Genomic DNA, 25805 nt, shown 5'->3' with positions numbered 1-25805 from the left:
CATGAGCAACATCGCACAGACTGACTGACAAGGGGATACTCCAATCTGAGAGAGAGAAAGATAGAGGAGCTCGCGTGCGAGCGACAGCCGCCGATAAATGACGCAGTCATTGAAGCCGCGGCGGAGGAAAGGTTCGAAGGAAATTCTCGGGAAATTCGCCAGGTGACAACGCTCCCCTTCTTCACCTTGTTTCACTCTCTCTCTCTCTCTCGCTCGCGCGCGAAAGAAGCCACGTGGCGCGCGAACACGTGAGGGGGAAAAAGAGCGAGCACCGTCGCGCCGACAACTCGCAGGACAACAGAGAGAGAGAGAGAGATCGGGTCAAAGAGGATCGCGCGAATGCTGACCGCGGACGGGACCAGCAGCGCGACGTGCCGCACGCTGTTCGCCGGCACCGTGACCCGTTCGTACCGTTCGCCCGTAAAATGGACGTTTTCAAAATCGATCAGTCGCTGAGCGCGGGTTTGGGCAGCGCCCCGGCGCCGGACACCCTCACGCCGGAAGTGTCGTTCGACGCCGGCAGTGAGTTCAACCTGAGCTTCTTCGACGGCCCGGAGGAGAACAGTACCCAGGGCTTCAGCGACCCCGGTTCCGTGGGTAGCGCCAGCGCGTCGCCACCCCCCGGCACACCCGGCGGCATCCCCGTTAATAACCCGAGCGCGCCGCTGCCGATTGTCCAAGTGCCCTCCGCCGGCATCGTCATTAAGCAAGGTTTGTTTCATTTCTTTGCTTTTTACCCGTTGCGCCGAGATTTTCTTCCTTTCTCTCCCCCTCTTCCTCGAGTCGCTCGGATCCCGAGGGGACCGTTGCAAATCCAAGTGTGTCATTTTTACACACTTGTGCGTAAAATCACAGTAATAACACGCGTACAAAATACGTAATAGGTGACTACATGATTTTACACACGTAAAATAGAAAATTACACACTTGGATTTGCAGTGAGGAGCTCGATGAAATCGCGAAGACATCGGCTTCTAGCGCAATTAAGCGGGCGCGGTTTGAGGCGACCATCGAGTCGAAGGGGATATTTATCGCGCCATTTTGCCTGACGAGCCGGGGAAGATTCGTCGGGAATGAAAAATTCGTAATCGTCCGGTCGTCGTTGACTCGGCCGACCGTTCGCGAAAATGAACGTAAACACGTCGTGTCAATCGAAAGAATTGTACTTGCGATTGACTCGGACTTTCGAAACTCACGATCTCTCCTTGCATCGATATCCCCCCCTCCTCCCCGTTACTTAGTTATTATCCGCGAGAGCACCGTGAGGAAGGAAGCTGAACGCGTAACTCCCTTAACGTAACTGCTCGATGCCTCGCCGTTTTATACGGGAGCTTCTATTTATAGCTCGGTGGTGTGTTATACGCGCGTGTATGTCTATCTTTTAACGTTATTTTACATCCCGAGCACAGACGCACGCGTACGTAGTGCCTCTCTCGTAAAGGTTAGAATACAAATTGAAAAGGTCGCGCCCATAATGTGGTATTCACAAATCGTGCGATCGCGCGCATCATAGTGATCGCGATCCCGATCGTGACTTTGCCGATGACGAAATATCTGAAATGCGCTCCGCAATTTTATGTTCGTGTTCGGACAATGCTTTTTATATCGAATTTTATCGTACAGATTGTGGATGTTTAGATTGACTGGATTTGTACATTTGGAGAAAATATCGTAGCGAAAACTACTACAACATCTTGTAATGCTGAACCGTGCTGGAATTATAACTGAAATTATGTGCGTTGTAATGTTTAATGATGTATTTCACACTATTGTACACACTATTAAAGATTACATCACACACATAATAATTTAAGTCATAGTATGGTCCAGCGTTATAAAATTTTGTGATAATTTTTATTACAATATTTTCCCCGTGTATGTTGGCTAATGGGTTTACCACACGTTTCGCAACTCAACAAGTGCCTGACGTTGCCCGACTCGCGCCCTCCCATCTTGAATTTCTCTTATTGCGGCTATTTATTTATTTTTATTATATCGAAATCTTAATTTGATCGCTACTTTCACGTACTTTCTAAGTTTCTATTTCGTTTATTTGTAAATGAAAGGATATATTTTCCGTTTAAACAAATATTCCGCGCTAACGAATATCGCGTGTAGGAACGCACGTGCGATACACGTCGAGCGTGCTCGGTCTTGCCGACGAAGATCGACCGGAAAATCGGCCTCTCGTCGCTTGTGAAGCGTCCCTTACTCACTCGTGACGCTATTCGCTCGTGAGAAGAGTCAGGCACTGACATTTCACTCGAACCGAAAGCGTGCGAGCGAAATCGTTCTCCTCCCCGTTCTCGGCTCCTTTCTCTCCGCGTTCGTCCGGTAATCCTGAAAGGATTATGATCTTTCGGGACAACTCGCGCGCTTTCGGCGTATGTTTTCGACACTTTCGACGCAACCGCCCGAGGTAAATTTTCCCGAGTCGGACTCTCCGGGGACACGCGCGAAGACCGATCTATCCTCTCGCGAATCCGAAGCCCCTCGAGGTTGCTTCTCGCTCGCTTTCGCGAATTTGTCCGCGCGTCGAGACGGAGGACGCTGGAGTTATTTAGATTTTTCAGCGAACGCGGGGTGTACGCGACCCCGATAAGGGACGGAGAGCACTTTGGCGATCGTAGCTTGCATTATACATACGCTGGCCCGAGGATCGCTCGACGACGATCTGATGGCAATCACCGAAAATCCAACTTTGAATTTCAATCTCGACGCGGTCAAGGCCTATCGAGAGTAATTCTATTCAGAAGCGCGAATCCCTAGGTGATAAGAGGCTAACGTACGCGCCGACACTATTGTGTCGTCCGTTTCTCTCTCGCCAGAGAGAAAAATACAGAAAAACAGAGAAAGACTGAAAGAGAGAGAGAGAGAGAGGGAGAGAGAGAGAGGAACGGATCGTGTTCGTTGTCTGTCGTACAATAGAAGATATTTTCGGGCGTTTCTCGCGCAGAACGCGCTCGCGAAATCTCGAGGGATGAATTAATTTCGTCCGCGCCGAGTTTAGCTCGCGATTTCCGAGCTGCGTTGCATTATACAAGGGCTTCTTGCGAAAAAAGCAAGTTAAAGTTCGCGCAGACAACCAACGTAATCTCGATTCGCGCGTAATTCCGAGCGAATCTTACTGCAGCACGACTGTGTTCGGATTTTCATTGGCCACACGGTCCAGGTGTTAAGCGCGATTTTCGCGCGTGAAATCCGCACAAGGGGTTGGTCGCGCTCTCGCCGGCGACGTTCGCGCGGCGAAACGCGAGGAGGAACTCGGTCGCCGGGGAAAAATCGAAGCTCATTGACACTCCTTTCTTTTTTTTTTCCTTCCACCGCGACGTCGGACGTCGACGCGGAGTCGGGCTGCAAGTCACGATTTTATCGGCCATACGAATCGTAAAAGCCAAGAATGCCGTATCCCCCGTACGACTTTCTTACACGGAATGCAGCTTGCGCGGCTCGAGCGTTTTCCATCGGGAAAACTGAGTATTCCGAATATACGGGAAGAAGCGCCGCGAGATTACGCGGCACGTCCGCCAATTACCATCGGTCATCGGAAAAATTGTCGGCGAACGCGTCGATGAACGGAAGAAAGCATTTCCGACTGTGTTATTATCTCGCGTCGCTTCCGAGTGCTCCGATCGCAACGCATCCCGTTTCCTTTTTCGTTCCCATCATTTTTTATTATCATTCAAAACGTGCAACATTGTGTGTACACGTAGAAGATGCACTTTTTGGATATTAGAAGATTATTATTTGATTTTATTAAGAGTACACACGGACAAAAAATTTATAGTTTTAAAGTTTCGAAAAAAAATCGGAAAAAAATCGTTTTACCTGCGGATTTTTTTTCAAGAGTGCAGAAATTTGTTTAGAAAAATTCATGTGTGTTCGGTTAAAACTTGCCACATTTACTTTCTTCTGTAAAGAACGCAAGAAACTAAAAAATCTGCTGAAAAATTGGGAAAAAACGGCTTCTTTAAACTATAATTCCTTTGCACATAATGTATAATTGTAAATAATAATAGTAAATAATATGAAATAATTATATCGCAACTTAGACTGTTTGCGCGACCAACTCCGATCACGACTTGAAATTGTTGCGGGAAAATAATTATGATCCTTTTGCGCAAAAAGGTGGAGGAAGGACGACGGCGGTGTGGCATTTTCGAGAAGTTCGATTGCATCGGAGCACCGGAGTACGCGCGACTCGCGAATTGACCGGTCGAGCGCGAAAGCATCGATGACGATCGCCGAGAGTCATTGACGTTCTCGCGTGTCACGTAAATCGCCTTCCTGGAACGAAGGCCACGAGAAAGTTCGTGCCGCTGGTTCAGTGCCACGGTCACGCTACGTGCGTGGCATCAATAGCGACGAAAGTAAACTAAATCCGAAAGATTACGCAACTCCGTTTTAAAAGTCATCCGACGTGCCGTCGCGGCCGCCTCCTTTCTCGTCCTTTCTCCCGGTGCCTCCATTAATCGCCGATCCTCCGCTTGTTCTCTTCGTCCGTGTGTATTATGCACACCCAGTGAAACGCAGGCCGAGACTATTGCGATTTTTGACGGAAAATTTGACTCGAGACTTAACCCGTTTATTTATTTCCTCAGCGAAATGGGAGAACGGTATTATTTTATGCCGCGATATAGGTCCCGACATTTAAAACAAGAACGTGTGCTAAAATAAAGTCTGATACCTTCCAGCTTTAATTTCGAAATAGAGAGAGAGAGAGAGAGAGAGAGATTTAAATAAGTGAATAAATAAATCAATTCAGGTGTCTCGATTAAATTTTCACACAACCGGAACTATCGGGTGAATAATTTTCGTGAGGCGAAATTAACTTTTTCCGCGAGACACGATTGGAAAGTATCGATTATATTTACCATTACGTACTCGCATGTCAGTACTCCTGTTTCACGCTCACGTGTGTCTCACGTAACGTTATGCGTACGTTAAAGAGCTCGTTCCTCGAATGTCCGAAAAAATCCCACCCCTTTTCGTACAAAGCGCGCTTAACGCTTACGTGCACCTTCGCACGCTCACGCGCGCACGAAGAGAGGAGTCGAGGTAGAGAGAACGCGGGTATTAACGCGAGGAAATATTCCGTGCACCGGCAAAAAGTAACGCGGTATTCCATTATCCTCGTCGGCACGATGCAAAACCGGTCGAAATGATTGGATTTTTATCTCCGGTCTCTTTTTCTCCCTTTCTCTCTCTCTCTCTCTCTCTCTCCCCCTACCTGCTCGTTCACCATCTCGATTTTTCTCTCTCACGTTCCATCCGTCTCTTCCTCTCTTTCTTCCTCCACACTCGTTTGCGCGCACATACACACGCACGTCTGCGAATGTGTTCGTTCCACGCTCGTCCTCCGCTCTCTCTCCCTCTCTCGGTTCTCTCTCTCTCTCGCTTTATCCCACGGGACGCGCGGAAAGATCGCGCCGGTGTCGGACGAGACCGCACACACGATCACGCACACCGGCGCACGGGTGACTCGCGCGTGAAGACGCACATACGTGCGTGTAAAGACGTACATGCACACACGTGCGCACTGTTACCGTGTGACTCATCCAGGTACATTGCACCCGGTACGTGTCCGGTACAAGCTCGACCGTGTACACCCATCGGAGGACCCGATGTTTTCCGATTTTTTTCGGCGTGAGGAAAATCGGCCGTTGTGTCGCGCCGATATCCGGTGATCGTCGGATTATTATCCTCGGATATTCACTCGAGCTGGCATTCTTTCAATTTCTGTTTACATCAGTAAGGTCCACAGCCAAGGGATCCCCTCATGGCAGATCGTGATTTCGAGATCGAATGCAAAGTGCAAGCTCTCCGCGCCGCCGGGCGAGAAAACGCGTAAAATGTTCCATTTACCTGGAGCGAGCGATTCGCTGATCATTCCGTTGGCAGGGACACGCTTTTCAGCCGATCGACCCTTGCTATTTCGATTCGCGCGCTCTCGCTCGCTCATTCGCGATTACGAGACGTCGACTATTTTCCACGTTCGCCATGTCGTTTAACTTAGCGACTATCGATCGGCCGTTTATTTCTTCGTATCTCATAGCGTCGTCTCCTCTTCTCTCGTCTTCGCTGGCTCGCGCGTCAAAGTGAAAATCCATTGAAGAGGACGAGGACGCTCGTCGTCTTCGGCTCGCGCGACGCATCGGCAATCGCACGTGAATTATTAAGAGTCGCCACGCGCGGTAAATACTACTCGATTCGTCTTCTTATTCTTCTTCGTCTTCTTCTCCTTTTTCTTCTTCTTCTTTGGGCGCTCTTCTCTCGTTTCTTCTCGTGCGCCTCGCTTTCCACCACTGCGACGTCGCTCCTTCGCTCTCTTCGTGGTTTCTCTCTTCCTTACGCACTCTTCTCTTCTCTTCTTTACTCTTCTCTTCGCTTCTCTTCTCTCCTCGTCCGCCTTACCGCGTATAGTAATGCCAGCGCCTTTCTCTCCGTCTCTTTTTTTCGACGTCTGTCCCCCTCCCGCTCTCGACGCTGTCTCCTTCTCTCTCCTATATCAGCATTCTCTCTCTCTCTCTCTTCCTCTCCCTCTTTCTCCTTGCCTCTCTCTGTCTTTCTCTTCCTCGCACCTCAAGAGCAATGAACTCTCGGTAGGGTATATCATCGGTGAAGTGATGCTACCAGCGCGCGCGTTCGTGCGCGAGCACGGCCACCAACACGCGCGTGGCTTCCACCGTACCGTATATTTCTCGTGTCTCTCTTTTCCTCTCTCTCTCTCTCTCTTTCTCTCTCTGCATCTATTGCTTCGTCTAGTTTCCTATCTTTCTCTCTTCTTGCTGTCTTTTCTCGTGCGTCTCTTCTCCTTCGTCTCACTCTTCGTATCTTTCCTTACTTTCTTTCCGAGTTGTTTTCTGCCAGCCAAACTTTCTTTTCCTCTCTCTGTCTCTCGACCTTGATAACTCAAGCGATATTGCGTAAGTATTGAATAAAGTGTATTACTTAGGCGTTACACGCGGGTTACGCCAATGCCCGAAAGACATTTGAATTCTCCGAACGATCGTCGTCGATGCCTTTTGTCCGAGTTCAAGACGGACCTTTCCCTCCGCTGGAGAAATTCGCCGCGCGTGCCTCCCGTCGCGAAAGTCGTTATCCGATTTGCCGGGTAAATTTTAACGAGTCGTTCGACCCGTTCCTTGGGTATCCCGCTCCACTCGCTGCATCTTGCATGCGTTTGAGTGCATCGCACTTACTTCCTGTAGCGCCTCCGTATCGCGAAGAAGGAGAGCGCGTTTATAGCTATCGCCGGCCTTTGTAGCGCATTATTGCGTTGTCGTCCTTTGTGCAGGGTTCTCCTTTCCGACGAGAGAGATAATAGATATACAGTTGGAGTGGATGTAGAACGTAGAGACCGGAGGAAGTGAGAAATAACGGCTGTTGAAGGTCTCGCGTATTCGCGAAATGACGGTGCCCGATCGGCGGGCCGTTGGTGCGAAATGGTCACGCCGCGGTGAAATTAAGCGAGATTGATTCAGACCAGTCATTTCGCGTGCGCCGGGGCGAGGTGTATACCCTCGCGTGTGCCCGGAAGTGCAAGCGGGTGCTGCAATAATGGTTGGCTGGTGGGAACGCCCTCAGCACGCTCCTAGACTTCCCTTTACTTTTCGAAGCCGGTCGATGACTCGTATTATGCAGATATACAGGTAACCGAAAAGACGCGGGATAGATGGAACCTGCGAATAATTTTCGCGTTTGAGGATTTCAGCGAGAGAAAAACTTCTTCCCTTTCCTCGTGCTCCTCCGAGTCTTCGTTTGCCGTCCTGTGCCTTTTTCCACGCGACGCGCGGCAAATCACGGAAGGAATCACAATTCCGCGATGGGCGCATCGCAGTTTTCAGCAAGACGACGACGATCGGTCTTAACGAGGTTACCGTTTTACCGGGATCACTGTTCGCCGAAGGCTTCCTCGGCCGTGGTGATTTTGTCGAATCGACGTCGCGACTCGCGAGCGAGCGTGAATGGAGAACGCCGATGTTGCACCCTCCTTCGGCCTCATGTCGTCATAAAAAGAAGTTCGCGAAACAATTATAGACGTCTGGGTCTTGATCTGAATTTTATTATAGCTCGCGGTTATTTTTAAAGGGAGAGATCCTCCGTCAACACGTAAGACGCGGTGCGCTCAAAGAGGCACAGGGATTATTCGCCCTCGTCGTAAAAATAGGCGAGTCCGATGCGTGACACTGCGGTGCCGGCGGTGATTAAATCGACGTTTCATTCGGGCTTCGAGTTTTTACTTGGGCTACGAAACCGACTGACTCTCTCTCTCTCTCTCAACGGGACCCCCGGTGTAATTCGTGGACGCGAACGCGCCCTGCGTGCTATTTCCTTTCTCGCTAACCCGCCGTGGGTTCGTCCGTTATATGTACACGTGCTTTTTTTGCGCCTGTGTACCTGTGCACGCGCTCATGCACGTGTGTGTTCGTTCGTGCTCGTCCGTTTTCTCCGTGCGCGAGCGACGAACGCGCGGGAGACGAGCGAGACAGAAAGACGTATGCGCGCGTATGGGGCGCTGTAAGCGAATGCTAATAATATTCACTTCCTGCAACTCGGTTACATTAAATCACCGGGAGGGGCAGCCGTCTCTCCCGCTTTTCCGCGTTATTATCGTTTTCCTTCTCGCGCCCGCGTGCGCCAACACTCCGATCGCGAATCGCGATCACCACCGCCGCCGACGATCACGCGCCCACGTGTTGTTGAAGAAGTTCTCTTCCTCCCTTCCCTCATCTTTATTTGTATCATCAATCGTTTTGTGATACCCCTTGGTATTTTTAATTCTTATCCTTATACACGGAGAAAATATTGCGATAAATTGAAAAAAAAGTATTAAAAAATTTATTTCTAGGTTTATTCTTGTAAAATAAACCTTACCTTCTTGTAAAAGAAATCTGACAAATAAGTTTTTAAATACTTTTTCTCGGTGTAAAAATGATCACAAAATTTTCTAATGTTGGATCATACCGGAATAACTGAAATTATGTGTTGTAATCTTTAGTGACGTGTACAATACATTGATTGCAAACACATTATAATTTTAGTTATAATTCCGATATTATCTAGCGTTACGAAATTTTGCGGCAATTTTCACAACATTTTCTCCGCGTACTTTTTTCTTTTTTGCGTCGACTGTCTGTATCTTTATCATCTATTCGTTTTAATTGTTATTTTCACAGGATTTATCGTAGAGCGTAATAAAGTTGATTTTATTCTAGTTTTCGTTGTCGGTGAACTATTTCAGTTCGCTTTCCAACGTTACGTTGTGGAAATGCGAAAATTCTACTTCTCGCAAAGAATGCGTAAAGCCATTTCCGGTGAATATACTCAAAATCAATATCAGATAGATCTCATAAGTCGTGAGAGACCACTTAACGTCATTATCCCGTTTCGTTTGTCATATTACCGTTTATCAGTCCGCATAAATTCGGTCGCACAACACACGCGTCACCGTCCGATCTGCGTGTGTCGTCACACTCATGATATCGACGAGCGCACAAGTGTGCGTCCCAGGTATGTACGCGCACACAAGCACTCACCGGTAAAGGACGCAGGCCTTGACCATGAATGCGGGTTGGTGAATTGCATAACTATAGTCAAGTGCTGTGCGACACAACGATGACTCCTCGCGTACGTGATCGCACGACGTGCGTGCACACTCGCGTACAACGCACACACGTACACGCGTGGGTCGATGGGCGATGCTGTCCGACGTTGCTGAAGAGCGCTCGCTCGCTTGCTGCAAGACGTCGCCCGAAGTGTATTTCGTGAGGAACGACTTTCCGGGATTCTTTATTGCTAATATGCGAAATGTCTCGGGTAGAAATTAATCGAGTGCGCCCCAAGTCTGTAGCGGCTTTAGATATGCCCGCCTTCGTTCGGCCTAGATATGGCCTGGAAAGGCAAATCCTGAATTGGAATTTCGTGAATAGGCCCTGAATAATAATAATAATAACTTTGTTGCTTCACAAAGTTAGATGGCAGAAAATAAAATAGCAGGGCAATTAAAAACCGAGATATCAGTTTTCGAACTGTTTTTATTGCCTTATCTAAACGAATTGACATGGAATCCATCTCTGACAAAGCCTGTGGCTCGTAAAGCCTAGTCAGGGCCCAGTCAGATAGATTTACAAAAACTGGCCCTGAATCATACGTGCGTTACATTTCTGGAGGTTACAATTGGGAGGTACTACGCAATAGTACTTCAAAATTTGGAGATACGTATCCCGTGGTGCTTCTAAATTCGAAGTACGTATTTCGAAATATCTCTCGTAACTACGTACGGCTTTTATTTCAACGTGTACCTCCAATTTCAATGATATATAATGTAATTAACAATGTAATACTTTAATTATTGAAGCAATATACCAGCTTTAATAATACTTGCTATTAATATAGAAGATTTACTTCAATCACGCTATTGTTGGAGCTTTAATTGCATTTTTTCCCGTGTGGAGGTCCTTCGCAACGTTTCACGGTGTTTCGTTAATTATCGATCGGGCCCGCGTCGACCCATCTCGTTTCCGGTATTTCCTTCGAAAGACCGATGCCTGTCGTCAAAGGCGGAGGGGTGCGAAAGGGCGCAATCGCGGGGTGCGCTCGCGATGCATAGACACGCGCCGACCATTACGTATCCGCGCGCGCGTTCGGACGTAAGGCTGCGACCTTGCCTTTAAGTTTCAAACAGCTGTTCGAGCTCCGCTTTTTAAACCTGCATGAGGCGGCTTGCTCGCGCTACGGTAGATTAAAACGGACGCCGCCGGCGGCGAATACAAAGTTGGGCGAAACGCGAGTTAACGATCACCACCACCATGCGATTACACGAAGTGCGGCTAATCGAATTAGCGATAATTTCGATTAATGATTATCATCATCGAATAATCAGCGAGCGTGATTAATAGCCGTGGCGGCTGCGGCGGAGTTAATTATCACTGAATTATTAAATAAGCGATGAACGACTGTTGAATAATCACTAAGGATGATTATGATCGAGCGGCAAGAACGGAATTAGAGGACCTAATTAGACGAAATGTAAACAACAGAATTAACAATCGACGCTTCTCGAGATATCCGGTCAGCGACTTTCGATCAAGAGGATGGTGAATATTCATCAAATTTCTCGAACGGCCGCGGCAAGAATCGATAAGCCGACTCTCGGTTGCGAATCATTATTAATAATGACATGTTAAATTTGGCCGCGTCGTACCGGTATTTCGCACGGGAATAACTTTTTTCGAGGAAATGGAGAAGAGAGCGGAAATTGCGAAATTCGAGCCAGCGGGGAGACGCTTGAAATAAGAATCTCACCGTAGACGACGTTCTATCGCGCGCAGTAGATAATTCATCGCCGGTCAGACATCCGTTCGCGGAGTTGCCTTCTCCAATTTTCTTTTTCTGCCGCCCACCTTCGGCACCTTCTCCGCGCGCGATCGTTATCCGGCGGAAGTTACTCCCGAAAGTTTCGCCCGTCACGGGCGAACTTGGCTGGCCGCGGGAGAAAGTTTAGGCAAATTGAAATATCCCCTCGGAATTCTTTCGTGGCGAAGCCGACTCTGCGAGCGAAACGGTGACTCGCGGAATGCTAATTTTGCCGACGAAAAAGAACGCTTCTTCTTTCGGCAGAAGGAGAATTCGCTTCCTCGGGCGTCCTACGCTACGATATACATTTACGCAACCCGTTGCATCGGCGTACGCCGATCGGCGGAATAAGCCTAGACAAAGCGGCCGATGACTCCGCGGACGTCTGACCGGTAACGAGTTATCCACTGCGCACGCGGTGAAATGTATATACGACGTGTCTAATGTATTCTTATACATTGAAACAAATGTTACCGTTCAAGTGATATTTACTTGATCGAAATAAAATAGTTACTTTAACACGTTCATTGCTAAGCTGAAAATTGGAATTTCGTGTGGTGGCCAAATTTTTTTAATTTTTTTATTTAGTTTTTATTGCGCTCAAAATAAGTTAATACATTATTTATATGCTTTTATTATTACGTACATAGGATTTATGTATTCTAAATATCTATTACGCGATAACGCATGATCGGCCGTTTGGTGAGAACTCGCATTACGCGATATCGCGTGATTGGCAATGAACGTGTTAATATTTCTCGACAAATATTGACTAGAGAAAAAAATATATATGATATTTCCTTCGTGTAAACAGCCGTCGATTTATTGCAACGTATCGCCCGGCAGATACTGCCGACAATGCAAGACGAGGTGCGACGTATGAAAAACTATGTTTACCGCAACGCGACCTCTAGCGACGACTCTCTTTCAGCGTTGCAATCGTCGTACTCGCGCGTTACCCGGCATCTAAGCTTCATTCACGGTACCGTATTGTACGCCGCAAAAAAGCCAGTTTTCCCACGACAGCGTCTCGACTCCAAATACGCCGCGGGATCGACCGGTTTAACGACCGGCGAGTCATCGCGCGATCGCCCCTACCTTTCTGAAAATTGAGCTCTTTTCGACGTCGTCTTCAGGGAAGTAATCGGCGCGCGATTAAATGATCGGAATTGGGCAGGAGAGGCAGGAAGAAGCGACCGCTCGGAAGGAGGGACTCTCTCGAGCGCGAGGAGGGGACCGGCAGACTTCTTCGGGTGGACGATGGCGTGGTGGTGGTGCGGCGAAGTAGAAGGGAAAGATTCATCAAGGAGACATTGAACCCAGGATTCCGTGCGAGGACCATCGTGGAATAAGAAGCCACGGGAATATACTTAGGGATTCGTCGAACGCGCGTGTGCACGCGCGCAAATCGCCGACGTTTTTTTCTCTTGTTTCCGCTGGTTTTTTTTTTTTTTTTTCACGAAAAATCCGACCCAGACGGAACATAAAGAGAGAGAGAGAGAGAGAGAGAGAGAGAGAGAAAAGAGGGAAGAAAGCAAAAATGATCGCGAAAGTTGCTGTAAAAATAACCGTGAAATATTATACGATCCACGCGGGACGTAATGGATCGATTGCGTAACATTGCGTAACTCAAAGCGCAAAGTGCGCGCGTTCGTTTTAATTTCCGCTTCTTGCGTAAAACGCGGGAGGAGGAGGGGCGCGAAAAGTTTGTGCGCGGCGATTAAGCATTTTCCAGAACGAGCGACGTTTATACCGGTCGTTTACTCAGCCACGTCGTTCGGTGACGCAATTTTCACGCGCGGGAGGGTGTTGCCCCCGACTCGATGCGCGAATCTGAAAAAGGCGCGAGAAAGGCGCGAGAGAGCGCGCGCGCGCGCGTGCTCCTGGACCAGTTCGCCGATAAGAGATCTAAGCGCGACTCTTTTCGAGTCTCCGCCGGTGTTACGTGCTCGCGTTTCAATCCGGCTTTCCCTCTCGGGAGAGTCCGTCCTCGTGTTGGCGAAAGCGCGATTTTCAGCGCTCTCGAAGGGGAAATAATCCGCTCCGACGTTACGACAAGGGGATGAACATCGATTCTGAGTGTGCTCCGAATGATCGTGAATTTTCTTAGGAATCCTTTGGTATTGTCGTAACAAATTGGCCGGTAAGACTTTCCAAGGGGCTTTCGGAGCGGTCTCTGTGCACATGCAAATTCGGCCGGTGGGAGGTGTCTCTCGGCGATTTAAAGCCGAAACGAAACCGCGGTTCGCTCACTCGCTCGAAGGTACCCCTCTCGCGCACCACCAAGTGCCTTAATAAGGTTACGTAAGCGTCGAGACAGTGTTACCGGTGGGCTTTCAACGGGCCGTGCATATACGACTCGTATAAACCCGTAAGCGGTTGCGCGAACGCGGAAGACATTACCCCTCTCTCCCTCCTTTCTCTCCCCGCTCGGCCCGCAATCATCCTGGTCGTCTCTTTTCGTTCGACTCGTATCGTTTGCCGTCCTCCTTCCCTCTCTTCCTCTCGCGCGTCGCTCTCGCCAAGATCGAGAAAACGGCCACATGAGATATGTAACTCGCGTATAATATAGGAGCGGTGAAAGATCGGCGTGGAGAAACGTCAAGTATGGGAAAATCGATAGCTCGGCGAATTTTTCGTGCCTCCTCGGAGAGAAAGAGCGGCCTCGGGACGTTGCCGTAGGATCTGACTGACGCGCGACGTATCCTCGATATTGCTTTTTAAGAGAAAGCGATACACGCTCGGTAAAAGTGGTAAGACGCGGTTGTCGTCATATATTTTTACATAATTAAATTTCGCAACTTCCTGTTCGATGAGACGCGATTTGGGGGATCGGCAGCTTTCACGGCACGATTCTCCGCTTGACGATCGTCCGAGATTAGAAGCTCCGCCGTCGAGAACTCGCCTCGCGAATCTCGGCGCAGCAAACCAAGCACATCGAACTCTGCGGACACGCACACACCGTCGTACGCACACGTAACGCACTCACACACGACGGTCGGAGTGTCTCTCCGTGTCGTCTGCGAGCTTACGTCGTGATCCATGGCCTGTCCCAATCTATGCTGCTAAGGCAAAAGGAAGCAAAGCAAAAGGCGGGCAAACACTTAGCTTAACCCAGTGAGGGGGCCTCGGCTACCAGAATAACTTGTTCCGCATTGCATTATTAGACGGTTATTTCAGAGCACGTCTCACGACGCCATCCCCGGCGAGGAGGAGGCATCCTGCCCGCTTTCACCGCGTCCTTCGTGCATCCGATCTCCCGGCGCGCAATTTCACCGGGGCTCGCGCGCGCAAATCTCGCGTGTGACGAATCTCATTTTAATCCGGCACCCGTATCGTAAATTTGGCAGCGGAAATGCGTCCGTGACGAATCGCCGGCCTCACAATGTCGCCGTGAAATGTGAGCATGGAAACCGGTAAATAGATTCGATTACCCGGCTCTGCTCGTCGGGTCAGACGTTTCCCTGTGAAGATACATTACCTCCCATTAATTTGAAGAAATTACTAAATATCTCGTTATAAAAGAAGTGACGAATCATCCATAATGTTTCCTACTAATTGTTGAAATATTTTTTTTCTCCTAATTTAAATGGAACACCGAATTTCTAGTGACTGTGAAGTGTATCCAATCTGAAGTACAAATCATCAAGTAGAAACACAAATTATCTTTGGGAAATTCTACGAGAAAAATTGAAGCAAATTGGAAATTTCTGATAAATTGGCTGCCTCAAGAATGCCTCAAGTATGCGAGGCTGTGATTAAAGTTAAAGGTAGACGAAAAAAATCTGAGTGAAGATATCACTTTTTAACTTCATAATATTATATGCGAAATTTAATTAATATCATATAAAGTTCTTGCAATAAAATACCAGTAATTATAGTAATTACAGTAATTGTTTTTTTTACTTAGACTACCAAATAATTTTAGCTTTTATTCAAATTAATGGCTATTAGTGTGGATCTACCCTGGGAAAAGTGATTATGTCTTTGATTACGACGGAGATCTATTCGATTAGCTTATCGAAATCGTCCGCCGCTAATTAAATTATCATCACGAGTGCAATCGTCGCAATTCTTGTCGACCGACGATTTAATTGTGATCCCTTCAACGTCAATTAATTCTGTTATTCGTTAGTCACCGATTTTGTTACACGTTCGGGAGTCGTCGTTTCGATTGAGTTTCGCTCATTCGTAATATACATAGCACATAGAAACGTATATATACATATGTATATCTATGTATATATAAATATATGTAGAGGTAAAAGCCAACTATCGAGGAAAGCTGTGCACGTGCACGTAAGCATCTGCTCTTTGTCCGTTGCTGCACGGGGCGCTGAAACGCGCCGCATAAGCGCGCTAATGTTAATCGGCAAGAGAGAGAAAGAGAAGTTGGGTGTGGCTGCCGCGAATCTATGGGAAATGGCAGAGGTTAGACGATCCGCGTGTAGACGCGTTCGCTGCACGCTCTCGCTCACGACACGTGTGCGGTAACTCGCGGATTTCGCGGGAGCCCCCGTGCTTATTCGCGCGCGGCATTTCGCGCGCGGCAATAAGTAGCGGGATCGGAGCGATGGCTCACACTTCGGGCAAAGGCCACGACTCGGAGTCGACGATCTCTCCCACGGATCCCGATGTCGTTGCGGCGATTCGCGCGCGACTCCGCGGATAATTACGTTATAAGGCTCGCGCCGCTGTGATTGCTGCAGACGCTGCGATAATTATCGCAGGCGCCTCGAATTTATTCACGCTTGTCCTAAATTATTCATCGATCGGAAGGGGAAAGAGGAAGAGGTGGGTTCTCCTCTTGTTCACGTACGGTAAATTAATTAATTCCGCGGTTTATACGCGACGGGGAAAAGGCGCGAAAATCAAAGGGAGGAAACGCGCAATAATCCCCTTACTTTCTTTTTCCTCTTTCCTAATGACGCGCGGGACTCTTGTAAACATGCGGCACTTTGCATCGTGGTATTTCCTCGGGCTAAAGGGCTCTTTGAGTGTCGGGGGGCCTCTTCAACCCGCCCTCTTCTTGTTGCGACGACGAAAGCCTTTTACTCATCGGGCTCTCTCTCTCACCTCCTCCTCCTCTTCGTTTAGCCTAATTCCCGGCCGGAGCACAATGCTTAATCCTAAAGCGATTACGCGCGACAAGCCGCACTTTTTGCGAAGCTCTCAACTGCCGCGAAAATTTCTTTCTCTCTCTCGTGCCGCTCTCACGTTGTTCCGCTGCTTGACACGCGCAGCTTCGCACGACATTTAGCGATAACTCGGCTTCCCGCCGTGAGAGAGGCTCTCGCGCGGCGTTTCGAAGCAAATGCCCGGCAATCGAACCCGGAAATCGCGAGGCGATCGCTCGCCTTGTTCGCGGCAGGAGAGAAGCGCGTCGCCACGGACTGGTTCTGCATCCCTTTCGGTATCCCGGCGGAGCGAGTGCAGGTCTCGAAGCGTCGTCCTCGAGCTCCATCATTTTTCCCTCTCTTTTCGCGCAGGATTTCGACCATCGCGCGCGCCAAGATTCCGAGCCAGTTTCTCGCTCTTCAACCCCCGGCGCTCGATAGCGCGTTCATCATACACACGCCAAGGTGTCAATGACCGGCGAGCCTACCTCCACTCGTTGCCTTATGAGCGAATTCTTTGGCAAATTTTCAACCTGAATATTAAGACGGCAAACGAGAGGGAAAATCGGCGTGTTTTGCACCGAGAGAAAAGGATCACTCACTTTCTTGAGTCGAAAATCAGTGAGTATCTACTAATTTTTAGCGGAAACTTCCACTCAGCTCTTTTGTCTAATATTTCACTGATTTTCGCCAGTGTAAGATTCACTGCGATCGCGCTGTTACGCGTCTCGTAGCAGAAATATATATGCATCCAATTATACGTCGTATCGTTCGTACGCTGAAAAAAATTGTTTTAAATCAATGATAGATATTCTTATATATAGACGAGAATATTATAATATCCTTAGACGATATTTAGTTTTGAATCCACTACTTCTTAATGATAACACACCGATTTAGGGAATGATGGCATGGTTTTATTGAATCTTATTCTCGTTTACACGAGAACCGATCCGAAGCGTCCGGCGCCGAGCGCGCTGGACGAGGGAAAATAGAAACGACGGAACGGGCGTCGGAAAAGGAACTGTGGGGAGAAAAAGAAAAAGGAGACGGCAGAGAGAGAGAGAAAGGGGGGAGACGGGAGGACGGGTTACGTAACGCCGGTTCGCGAGGGATAGATATAACGAGTTAATTACACGACTGCGATCTCTCGCGGGATCAATGCACCGAGCAGAAAGAGAGAAGATCGCGGACGGCCGCGACGGACGGCTGAGAGAGAGAATATCGTCGATGTATCACTGTATGTACGACGGGGAGTCGATCGTACATTTTTTCAACTCCGGGCGAATCTCAGAGAAGAGAGCCGCGGGGATCGCGACGAGGGGCAACGCTCGTTCACTAGGCGAATAATCATTAGATCTTCATGCGATTCGGCAGTCTCGGGATCAACGTTTTTAATGACGATTTTCGCGAACGGTAAGGTGAAACGCGCGGCGGGCACGCGGAGAGCGATTACGAATCGTGAAACGGCGCTGAACTTTATGAACGGCGACGGCGATACGAGTAGAAAGTCTCTCTTCGTAATCGCGATCGATTTCCTCGTACAAAGTGTGCCTCGGGCGTTCTGCGAGCGAATCAAAACTTTACTTATGTAATGCGCACACGGTGCAACGGAGATTTCAGAAGAAGCGGGAAGCTCGCTCTTTCTAACGACCGGCTTCTTGAGATCTCCAATCATGAGAGAAACGTCATCGGACCTGCGAGCGCATTTCAATACTTATACACCTTCTTCTATTATCTCTGCAGTTTTATTTGACAAATACTAAATTTATGAGCGGCCTCCTATAAATATAATGCTGTGCGTTACAACCTCCTTAAATCCACCGGCGACGCACCTCTCTCTCTTTTTTTCGCTGACTCGCTCTCGCAGCTTCTATATTCGACTGTTATTATCCTCGATAACATCGGCGTTAATAGACAACGTTAATAGCCCGTGCGCTCACGGTGCCGTCAATTTGCATTAAGCAGTCCCTCGCGCTTTAGAAGCGGCGTTTAATTATAAAACCGGACCGTGATAAATATCGGCATGCCTATCGGTATGAATTAATTACCGGCCTCGGCCAACAATCGTGCGTGGCGACGCACTGCTATCGTTTAGAGGATGATACATCTCGCCGATATATCTCCAGCGCTAATTGATCCTAGGACGGGCTCTTTCGATGCTCGCGGATAGTTGAGAACGTCATAACGGAAACGCGACGAAGATCGCGCCTCTGCTCCATCGAGCGGCACTTTGGATCTCGAGTAGAGGCGGACACGATACGGAACGCGAATAACGGGAATTCGAAGGTGAATGCTCGAGTAAATTGCGAATTACGATACGGGACTAGGCGCACCGGCCGACGACACGAGTTTCGTCGCGTACAATCGAGTTATCGACTCGGACAGAGGGGGAAGGGAAGATTCTACCAGGGGACGTACTTTTCTTCAGTCCGTTCTTCTCGATATTTGACGTTTGCCGTCAACAGTCCGATCGAGTCCACTCTCGTATTAAACAAAGTTGCTCTTTTTTCCTCGTTTTATGTCCGATAAATCCCGTACGTCAGTGATATTTCTCAAAGAAAACTGAAAGAGCGCGATTCTTCACCCTCGGGAAAAAGTGTCCGGTAAGCTATATAAAACGCGGCCCTGGTACGATCGGTTCGTATTAAGTAATACTCGATACAACGTAATAATCGCGTATTATTAACCGCGGTACGCACACATATATTTTTTATTTTTACCTGTGCGTGGACACGCACGCGTGTACACATCGTAACGCGGTGAAAGCGTCGAAATCGCCGCGAGTTGCAGCATGCGATAAAATCGATAATCCGGCGTCCGTGCAACTCGTCCGAATGCGTTAAAACGGCGCGCTCTCTAATTCTGCGTTTAATCCGGCTTATTCGGCGCGGCTTTTTCATTCAGCGTGATGCTATTCGCGAGGAGCGGAGAGAAACGCGAAAGTAGCGGGATGATGACGAGCCAGGGCGAAAGACGCACCGCTAATTCGACGATTGTGCCGCTAATTGATACGATCTTGCGCCCGCGTGAATTCCGTTTCGCCGATTTCGCGTGGCGATTCGTTGCTTTTTGCGCAGCGAAAAATTCGGCCCGATGTGAATTCTACAACGCAGAAAAATATCACTCTACTGTTGAGAAAAACGTTTGTTTCGGTTCGATTCTCATCCCGGCTGTTGATATTAATGCGATTCACTCATCATGTTAAAACTCGCGATCATTCACGATGAGCGCAGGGAAGAAAGGTGAGGAAGGACGCGGCCTGATCACACGACGTGCCGTCGGCTATCTCGCACGCGGCGGCGGATGTTCATTTTAAAACGGTCGCGACTGAACTTTCGTCATTACTTCCAGTCGCAAGCCGAAGGGAAACTTAATTAACGCGGGCTTGTTACGCGCTGTGAATATGCCGCGCCGCGGTTTCGCTCCGAAAGGAGAGCGCGCCCAGACGCTCGTAATTAATCGCAAATGTGTCGTGCGATCAAATTAACTTTTTCTTCTCTCTCGCGTTATCCGACGTTGTGTTTAGTGTCGGTGCGACTGTTATCTCCAAAAATCTCGATGCTGATCATTTCGCGGAAGCGAGTCGCGCTTCGCCAGAGGAACGCGCGTAATCCGTTTAATTGATGGCCTAGCAATTAGACGATTAATTAGACGTAATTACGGGGTAGGAAAGGCGAGACGAGTAGCGCCGGCCTTTCGTAATAATTCCCGTGGTAGTGAACCTGACACGCTCGTAATCCGCTTCTCACGTATCTCCCGGCGGAAAAGCGCCGATCGCAACGCGCGTAATTCCGCCCGGCTCTCGTTATCGCGATTACCTGCTCAATCGCGCGTACCTCACACTTGGAAAATCGTCCGTTTCTGCTATCGACGCTTGCCGTCCCGATGGAAAATGTACGAGAAACAGCGCTTTCCGCGCCCAGAGATATATCCAGGCGCATTAGTGACATAATTTTCTCGGTGTATTTCTGTAACGCGTCGCAGAGGGAGAGAAATGCGTCAGAGGGGGGTGAGAGTCCGACGGACCGTCCGGAGCTTCTCTCAGGTTTATCGGCGTTTCCGCGTTCAGTTGCGCAACACCTGCTCGATGTCCTATAAATTCTCTCCCACGCTAATCGCGAAGATCCGCGAGGCATCTTCCTGATCGATAACGTCCCCTCGCCGCCCCTGGTAACCGCTCGACCAAGTCCCGAGCATCGCCGAACTTCCTCGTTGCGGGCGGAGCTGCGACCGAGAGCCACCTGCGTCAGCTTATTTCCAGCCTTTCGCGCGGAATGGAGATCGTAAAAGTAGCCCGGAATGAGATATTTGTCTCCGGAATGTAACTCAACGAAGGCTCCCGTCGAGCGATCATCCCTCTTTTTCTTTGGAATTGGCAATATCTACCTGCTTGGTATTTTTTTCGACAGCCCTCTCCAAAATACATCGAAATTCCGCAAGACGGACCCACCCGCGGACATTCCCGAAGCGACCGTATATCTTTGGAATTGCGTAACGAGCGCGGATAGACGAGGGAGTAAGACGGAAAGAGTGAGAAGGCAGGTGTGAAGAGAGAGAGAGAGAGAGAGAGACTTCTCTCGTGCGACAGAGATCGGCCGTAGAAAGTGCATTGGGAAAGCGAGCGCGTATAAACGCGACCATAAATTATTTGTCCGAAACGCGAAGGCGCATGCACGAGTCTGGCCGGAGATTACGGGCTCGTCCCTTCAACGATCGCGATTTCTTATTAAGTGAGCGAGCTTATCGATTCGCGCCGTGTCATGAGTTCCGCAAGTTACAGTAGCACGTGCGAAATTGATATGAAATTTTGGAAATAGCTAGGCGAAGAATTCGGAGTGATAGTTTTCATTGAACCAGCATCCCCTTTTTAATCGCGATTTTCTGCCAAATCTTCTTTAGCACAAAAATCGGGAATAGAGCGTATAATTAATACATATATAAAAGGCACTTAAGTGCTATTTCAATATTTTGTGATGGCGGTATTAGCTTAAGCTTTATCCCGGTCTCTTTGGTGCACGGCTGATGTTGCTTTTACGAGCGGCGATAGAGAACTTGGTCTTTACTGTTCGGTAGCTTGACGAGAACTAAGCTAAAGCTACCCAACTCACAGCTAGATTTCGACGGATATTCGAAGTACGGATTCGTTTACATAAGTGATTTGGAAATTTATGAGTTTAAGTCTGTTAGGATTCAAAGGAAACGGTTGCCTTCGATTAGATCGTATGACTACCTCGGCCAGCCTCACGCACGTGGAGAAAAGAAGCGCGAACGCATCGAGGCTGCCGCGCTAATTACGCGAGTCGTACGCGCGGTATCCGCGCTAATCTCGCGCGTAACGGTACATACGCGGTCGCGCGATATTTCCGGCAGCATTGCGATCGTTAATATTATCTCACGCGTAATAGCGTTTATTATGCGATACGAGGTGCACCTCGTCTTTATTATACGCGCGACGGGATCCCGCGGGAACAATAAAAATGAGATTCAAGTTCACGGGGATGACTCGTCCGATCATATCTGCGAGCGCCGTAACGCGAAGTAATTCGAATGGGAGCGTCCCGGTAGAATAAGCGAGGACGATACTTAGATGCGGCTCGGGTGAAACTCCACTCGAAGAGCCGAGTGACCCGCCGAAGCGAATTCGAGCGAGATTTTTCACTTCGTGAGCGGAGCGAATTTCCGCCCTCGGGCGAATATTTTCCATTCGAAATTCAAGAATAAATCTGATGTGAACACAGTCGGATGATTAAAGGTTGCCACGCTTTTTCTCGATGAGTTTCGCCGCGCATCTAATAGGAAAATGTGACAACGACCGAGAGTGACTAAAAAGTAAATTCTTTGGGATCGCAAAACTCATCGGGCAAAATAATCTAGCGAATGGCAGTTAGTTTTCATGACAAATCTTTTTACCGTTCACATAATAACTGGCAGATTTTGAAAATTCGTCCGGGTAGCGGGCGACGCCTCAGCCCCTGCGGTAAAAGCAGTTTTACGACGAGAGCCTCGCCTCTGGCACAGTGCACAACGTCGGCATGCCATCACGTATCGACACTAGAAGCACACTCGCACACTGCACTCGGACACGATGTCGCGGACGCGGACGGCTGGACGCAGGCTTGGAATACGAATGCCGTGACCCGAGCAAATGTATGCGACTCTTCCTTGTAAACAAGGGATTCTAAGCGCCGTGAAACTGCAGCCTAGGTCGAGGCCGCGCGAGCGGATCAAGTCGCGACGGAACTCCGGTTGAATCGTCTGGGATCAATCAGACGATAATTACACATCTCGCGAGAAAATCGCATTGGAGATTATAGAATACAGTAAGATAAAACGCTGCACGTAATCCGAGTGATTTCGAGCGAATTTCACTCCAAGAGAGTTATCTTTTAATATGCACACCTGTCCGTTTTATTAAGCATTCATCTATTATAGACACAATTTCACGGAGTCTCGTTTTTCTCCTCCTCCCTTCTTCTTTCCCTGACTCGATACACGAGTCATTGCGATCGAGGAGTCGTTCTTTCCAATAGATATTTCCCTAAACTTTCTCGGAGTGAGAGAAGTTACTTAACGAGCCGGTAACTTCAAGTAACTCAGAGCGAGCAACTTCTTTCACACCTCCGCAGAGAGAGAAAGAGAGAGCATGTTACTCCGCTTTCTTCCGGAGCGTCGCGTCCAACACGCGTCAGTGCTCGCCGACAATGGGGTGCACCTTCAGCTAGTACACGTAGATTCGCGATAACGAGGGGAAACCGTGCCGCGTTTCCGCGCTGACACTTGACCGTTGACCAGTGAACGACGGAATTCGGGACTGAATATAGCAGGTTCTCGAGGCGATCTCAGTTATCGTTAACGCTTCCGCTACTGACTCTCTCGCCGGGCCTCCGTTATATTTTACGTTAATACGGAGCTTCGTACGCAGCCTTTACCTTTGAACCCGCATTACGGCTGCAACAACCATTACCTTTTATTCGTCAGATGTGAGCGAAAGCGGCCGGTTCGCCGATAAATGGCCGGATTTAATTGTGTTTATTAGAGCCGGAGCGCGGATAGTTGCTAATAAACGTGAAACGAGCGGGTGTGTATCGTTTGCGATACTATCGAACGCGCAATAATATCGTTAGCATCGCGTCGTGCCGTTTATTCGGCGCGGCGCTTTCGGTGCATTTACCGCGCCGCTGATTCCCGAACAAAGGCGAGCCACTCCCGGATATAGCGTAATCGATTTATTAGCAGACTGATGGATTATACAGCGTCGTGGAAATCTGGCCGCTTTCAGAGAGACCGCGATGCAGTGCGTTGCGTTATCGCGCGGTTGAATCGTACAATTTGCACGATTACTTCGGCAGGCTGTTCAACAATTACATCACACGAAATGTGAATATCCCCTCCTCCCTCGCTCTTCGTCGCATATTCGGACTTTATTCGTAACATGTGTCCCCATTTCTTATTATGTTACTCGATTTCTTTAAATCTAGCATGAAAATAAGTGTGCTTGATTCTTCCCTCTCATTTAAACCAATCCCTCCCTCCCTCGTAATTGTTGAACGACTCTTAAAACCATAATAGCTCTTTCATTCAAATCTTATTTTTAGTTTAGAAGGTATTAAAAATAAAAATTAAAAATAGCGCGCTACTCTCAAAGGATACGTATAAAAAGTGTCAACTTTAGTTACAAATATCTCAGCCCTCTAATGGTCAGTCTTTTACTAATTGCACGAACAACGAGTTAGATAATATTTCAATATGTACACAGTGCAAGTTTCATCGAATTTTTATCAAACTCATTTCACCTTACAATCTTCTTTTAAGTGGAATAAGTCTTTTGATCCTGAATTACTGTTGGTGTCACTTTTAAATGCAATGTAGATCAATCTGCAATTGTTCCTTCATCATCTTGAATTGTGGGCAATGCATCCTTAAGATCTCTCATTAGACCATCGGCTATGTTCCGTCGAGGAAAAATCGTGTTGAAACCAAATGGTGCTGATCGGTCAAGTGACGATCGTGTGCGCAGCCATGTATGCCTTGCGCTTCCGCCTTGCCCTCTCGAAATTACAGATCGATCGGGAATACCATCGGCGCGCGTCTATCACACACGTGCATCGACTTTACTACATTCACTCGTCCGTCCGTCCATTTTATCGTGGAAAATACGTATCTTCAGGGTTAAGAGCGATCGATTCCATCGAGCGGTCGGTCGCGCCTTCTGTCGAGTCTTCCGTTCGTCGTTCACGAAGGAAAGGAGTAACGGGGTTGCTCTTGATTGTCCTCGCGATGCGAGCGGTACCGTTCGTCGCGTGGACTCTGCGGCCGTCATAAAATCGCATTGCTCCGCGGCGAGGCTGTCGGATTGGAATCGGCCGGGTCTCTCTCTCTCTCTCTCTCCTGCCTGCTCCTTTCGACGTGCTTACCGTCTCTTCTTCCTTCTCCTCTTCCTCCCCCTCCTCGTCGTCTTCTTCTTCTTCTTGCGCACTGATAACGACATCTTCTGGCAGGGGTTTCGCAACGGTATACACGTCGCAAGCTGCTCCTATATACGGCTCCCTTCTCTCCCTTTCCCGGCGGCCGCCTTTTTGCTCATCTTTTTTCATTTCTCCCCTGCTCCATCTTCTCCCTCGCCCCCTCCTCCTCCTCTTGCATCTAGTTGGACGCTGCTGATGCTGCTTCTTCGTCTTCTTCTTCTGCCGCCGCCGGTTGCCCCCTTTCTGTAACGGTGACGCCGGCTTCCCGTTACGCGTCCAGCCTGAACGCGACTGCCTATTCCCTCGCACGGGCGAGCTTCGATTGCATTATGGATGCAACGAGTTACCTGCCGAACGGGCGAAAGAAAGAGAGAGACGCCGGCCGATGCTGGATGAATGCGCCACGTGTGTGTCTCGGGCGAGCTCGCGGCGTCGTTCTCGGCGGGGCGAATACGACCGACCTGTCTTCCCTCGTCGCGTATTTTATTTAGAAACCTGACACACATCGGCCGAAGAAAAGACAGCGCGAATAAAAATCTTAAGAGGGAAACGAGGGACGTCCGTGGGGAACTCGCGCGCGCGTGATTTCAGCGATAGGTCCTTGGGGGATCGCGATTTATCTCGGCGGAAAAGATGTCAGAGGGATCCACGACGTGTCAGCCTCCCGTTAATTTCGGTTTCTCCTTCTGTTACAGAACAGCATTACGCGGCAGCTGATTCAAACAGTTCGACGCCCGCTAAGAGCTTCGTACCCTGCAAGGTCTGCGGCGATAAGGCGAGCGGCTATCACTACGGCGTAACCAGCTGCGAGGGTTGCAAGGTGAGTATGCGAACGAACGAACGAGGAGAGAGTCGGACCTTG

General features: G+C 48.8%; 1 protein-coding gene across 1 annotated transcript in view; it reads left to right on the top strand.

Moving 5' to 3' along the window:
* The window catches only part of LOC106748958 (ecdysone-induced protein 78C), a 47893-nt gene that overhangs the window by 12329 nt on the left and 9759 nt on the right, over positions 1 to 25805 (top strand). The window contains exon 3 of the mRNA XM_014627924.1: positions 25639 to 25763. Within this exon, the coding sequence (XP_014483410.1) occupies positions 25639 to 25763 (125 nt within the window). The remainder of the gene's footprint in view (positions 1 to 25638; positions 25764 to 25805) is intronic.

The sequence above is a fragment of the Dinoponera quadriceps genome, unplaced genomic scaffold, assembly GCF_001313825.1.
Source record: "Dinoponera quadriceps isolate SergipeBrazil2010 unplaced genomic scaffold, ASM131382v1 scaffold3271, whole genome shotgun sequence".
NCBI classification, from domain to species: Eukaryota; Metazoa; Arthropoda; class Insecta; order Hymenoptera; family Formicidae; genus Dinoponera; species Dinoponera quadriceps.
This window is presented reverse-complemented; position numbering and strand designations above follow the sequence as displayed.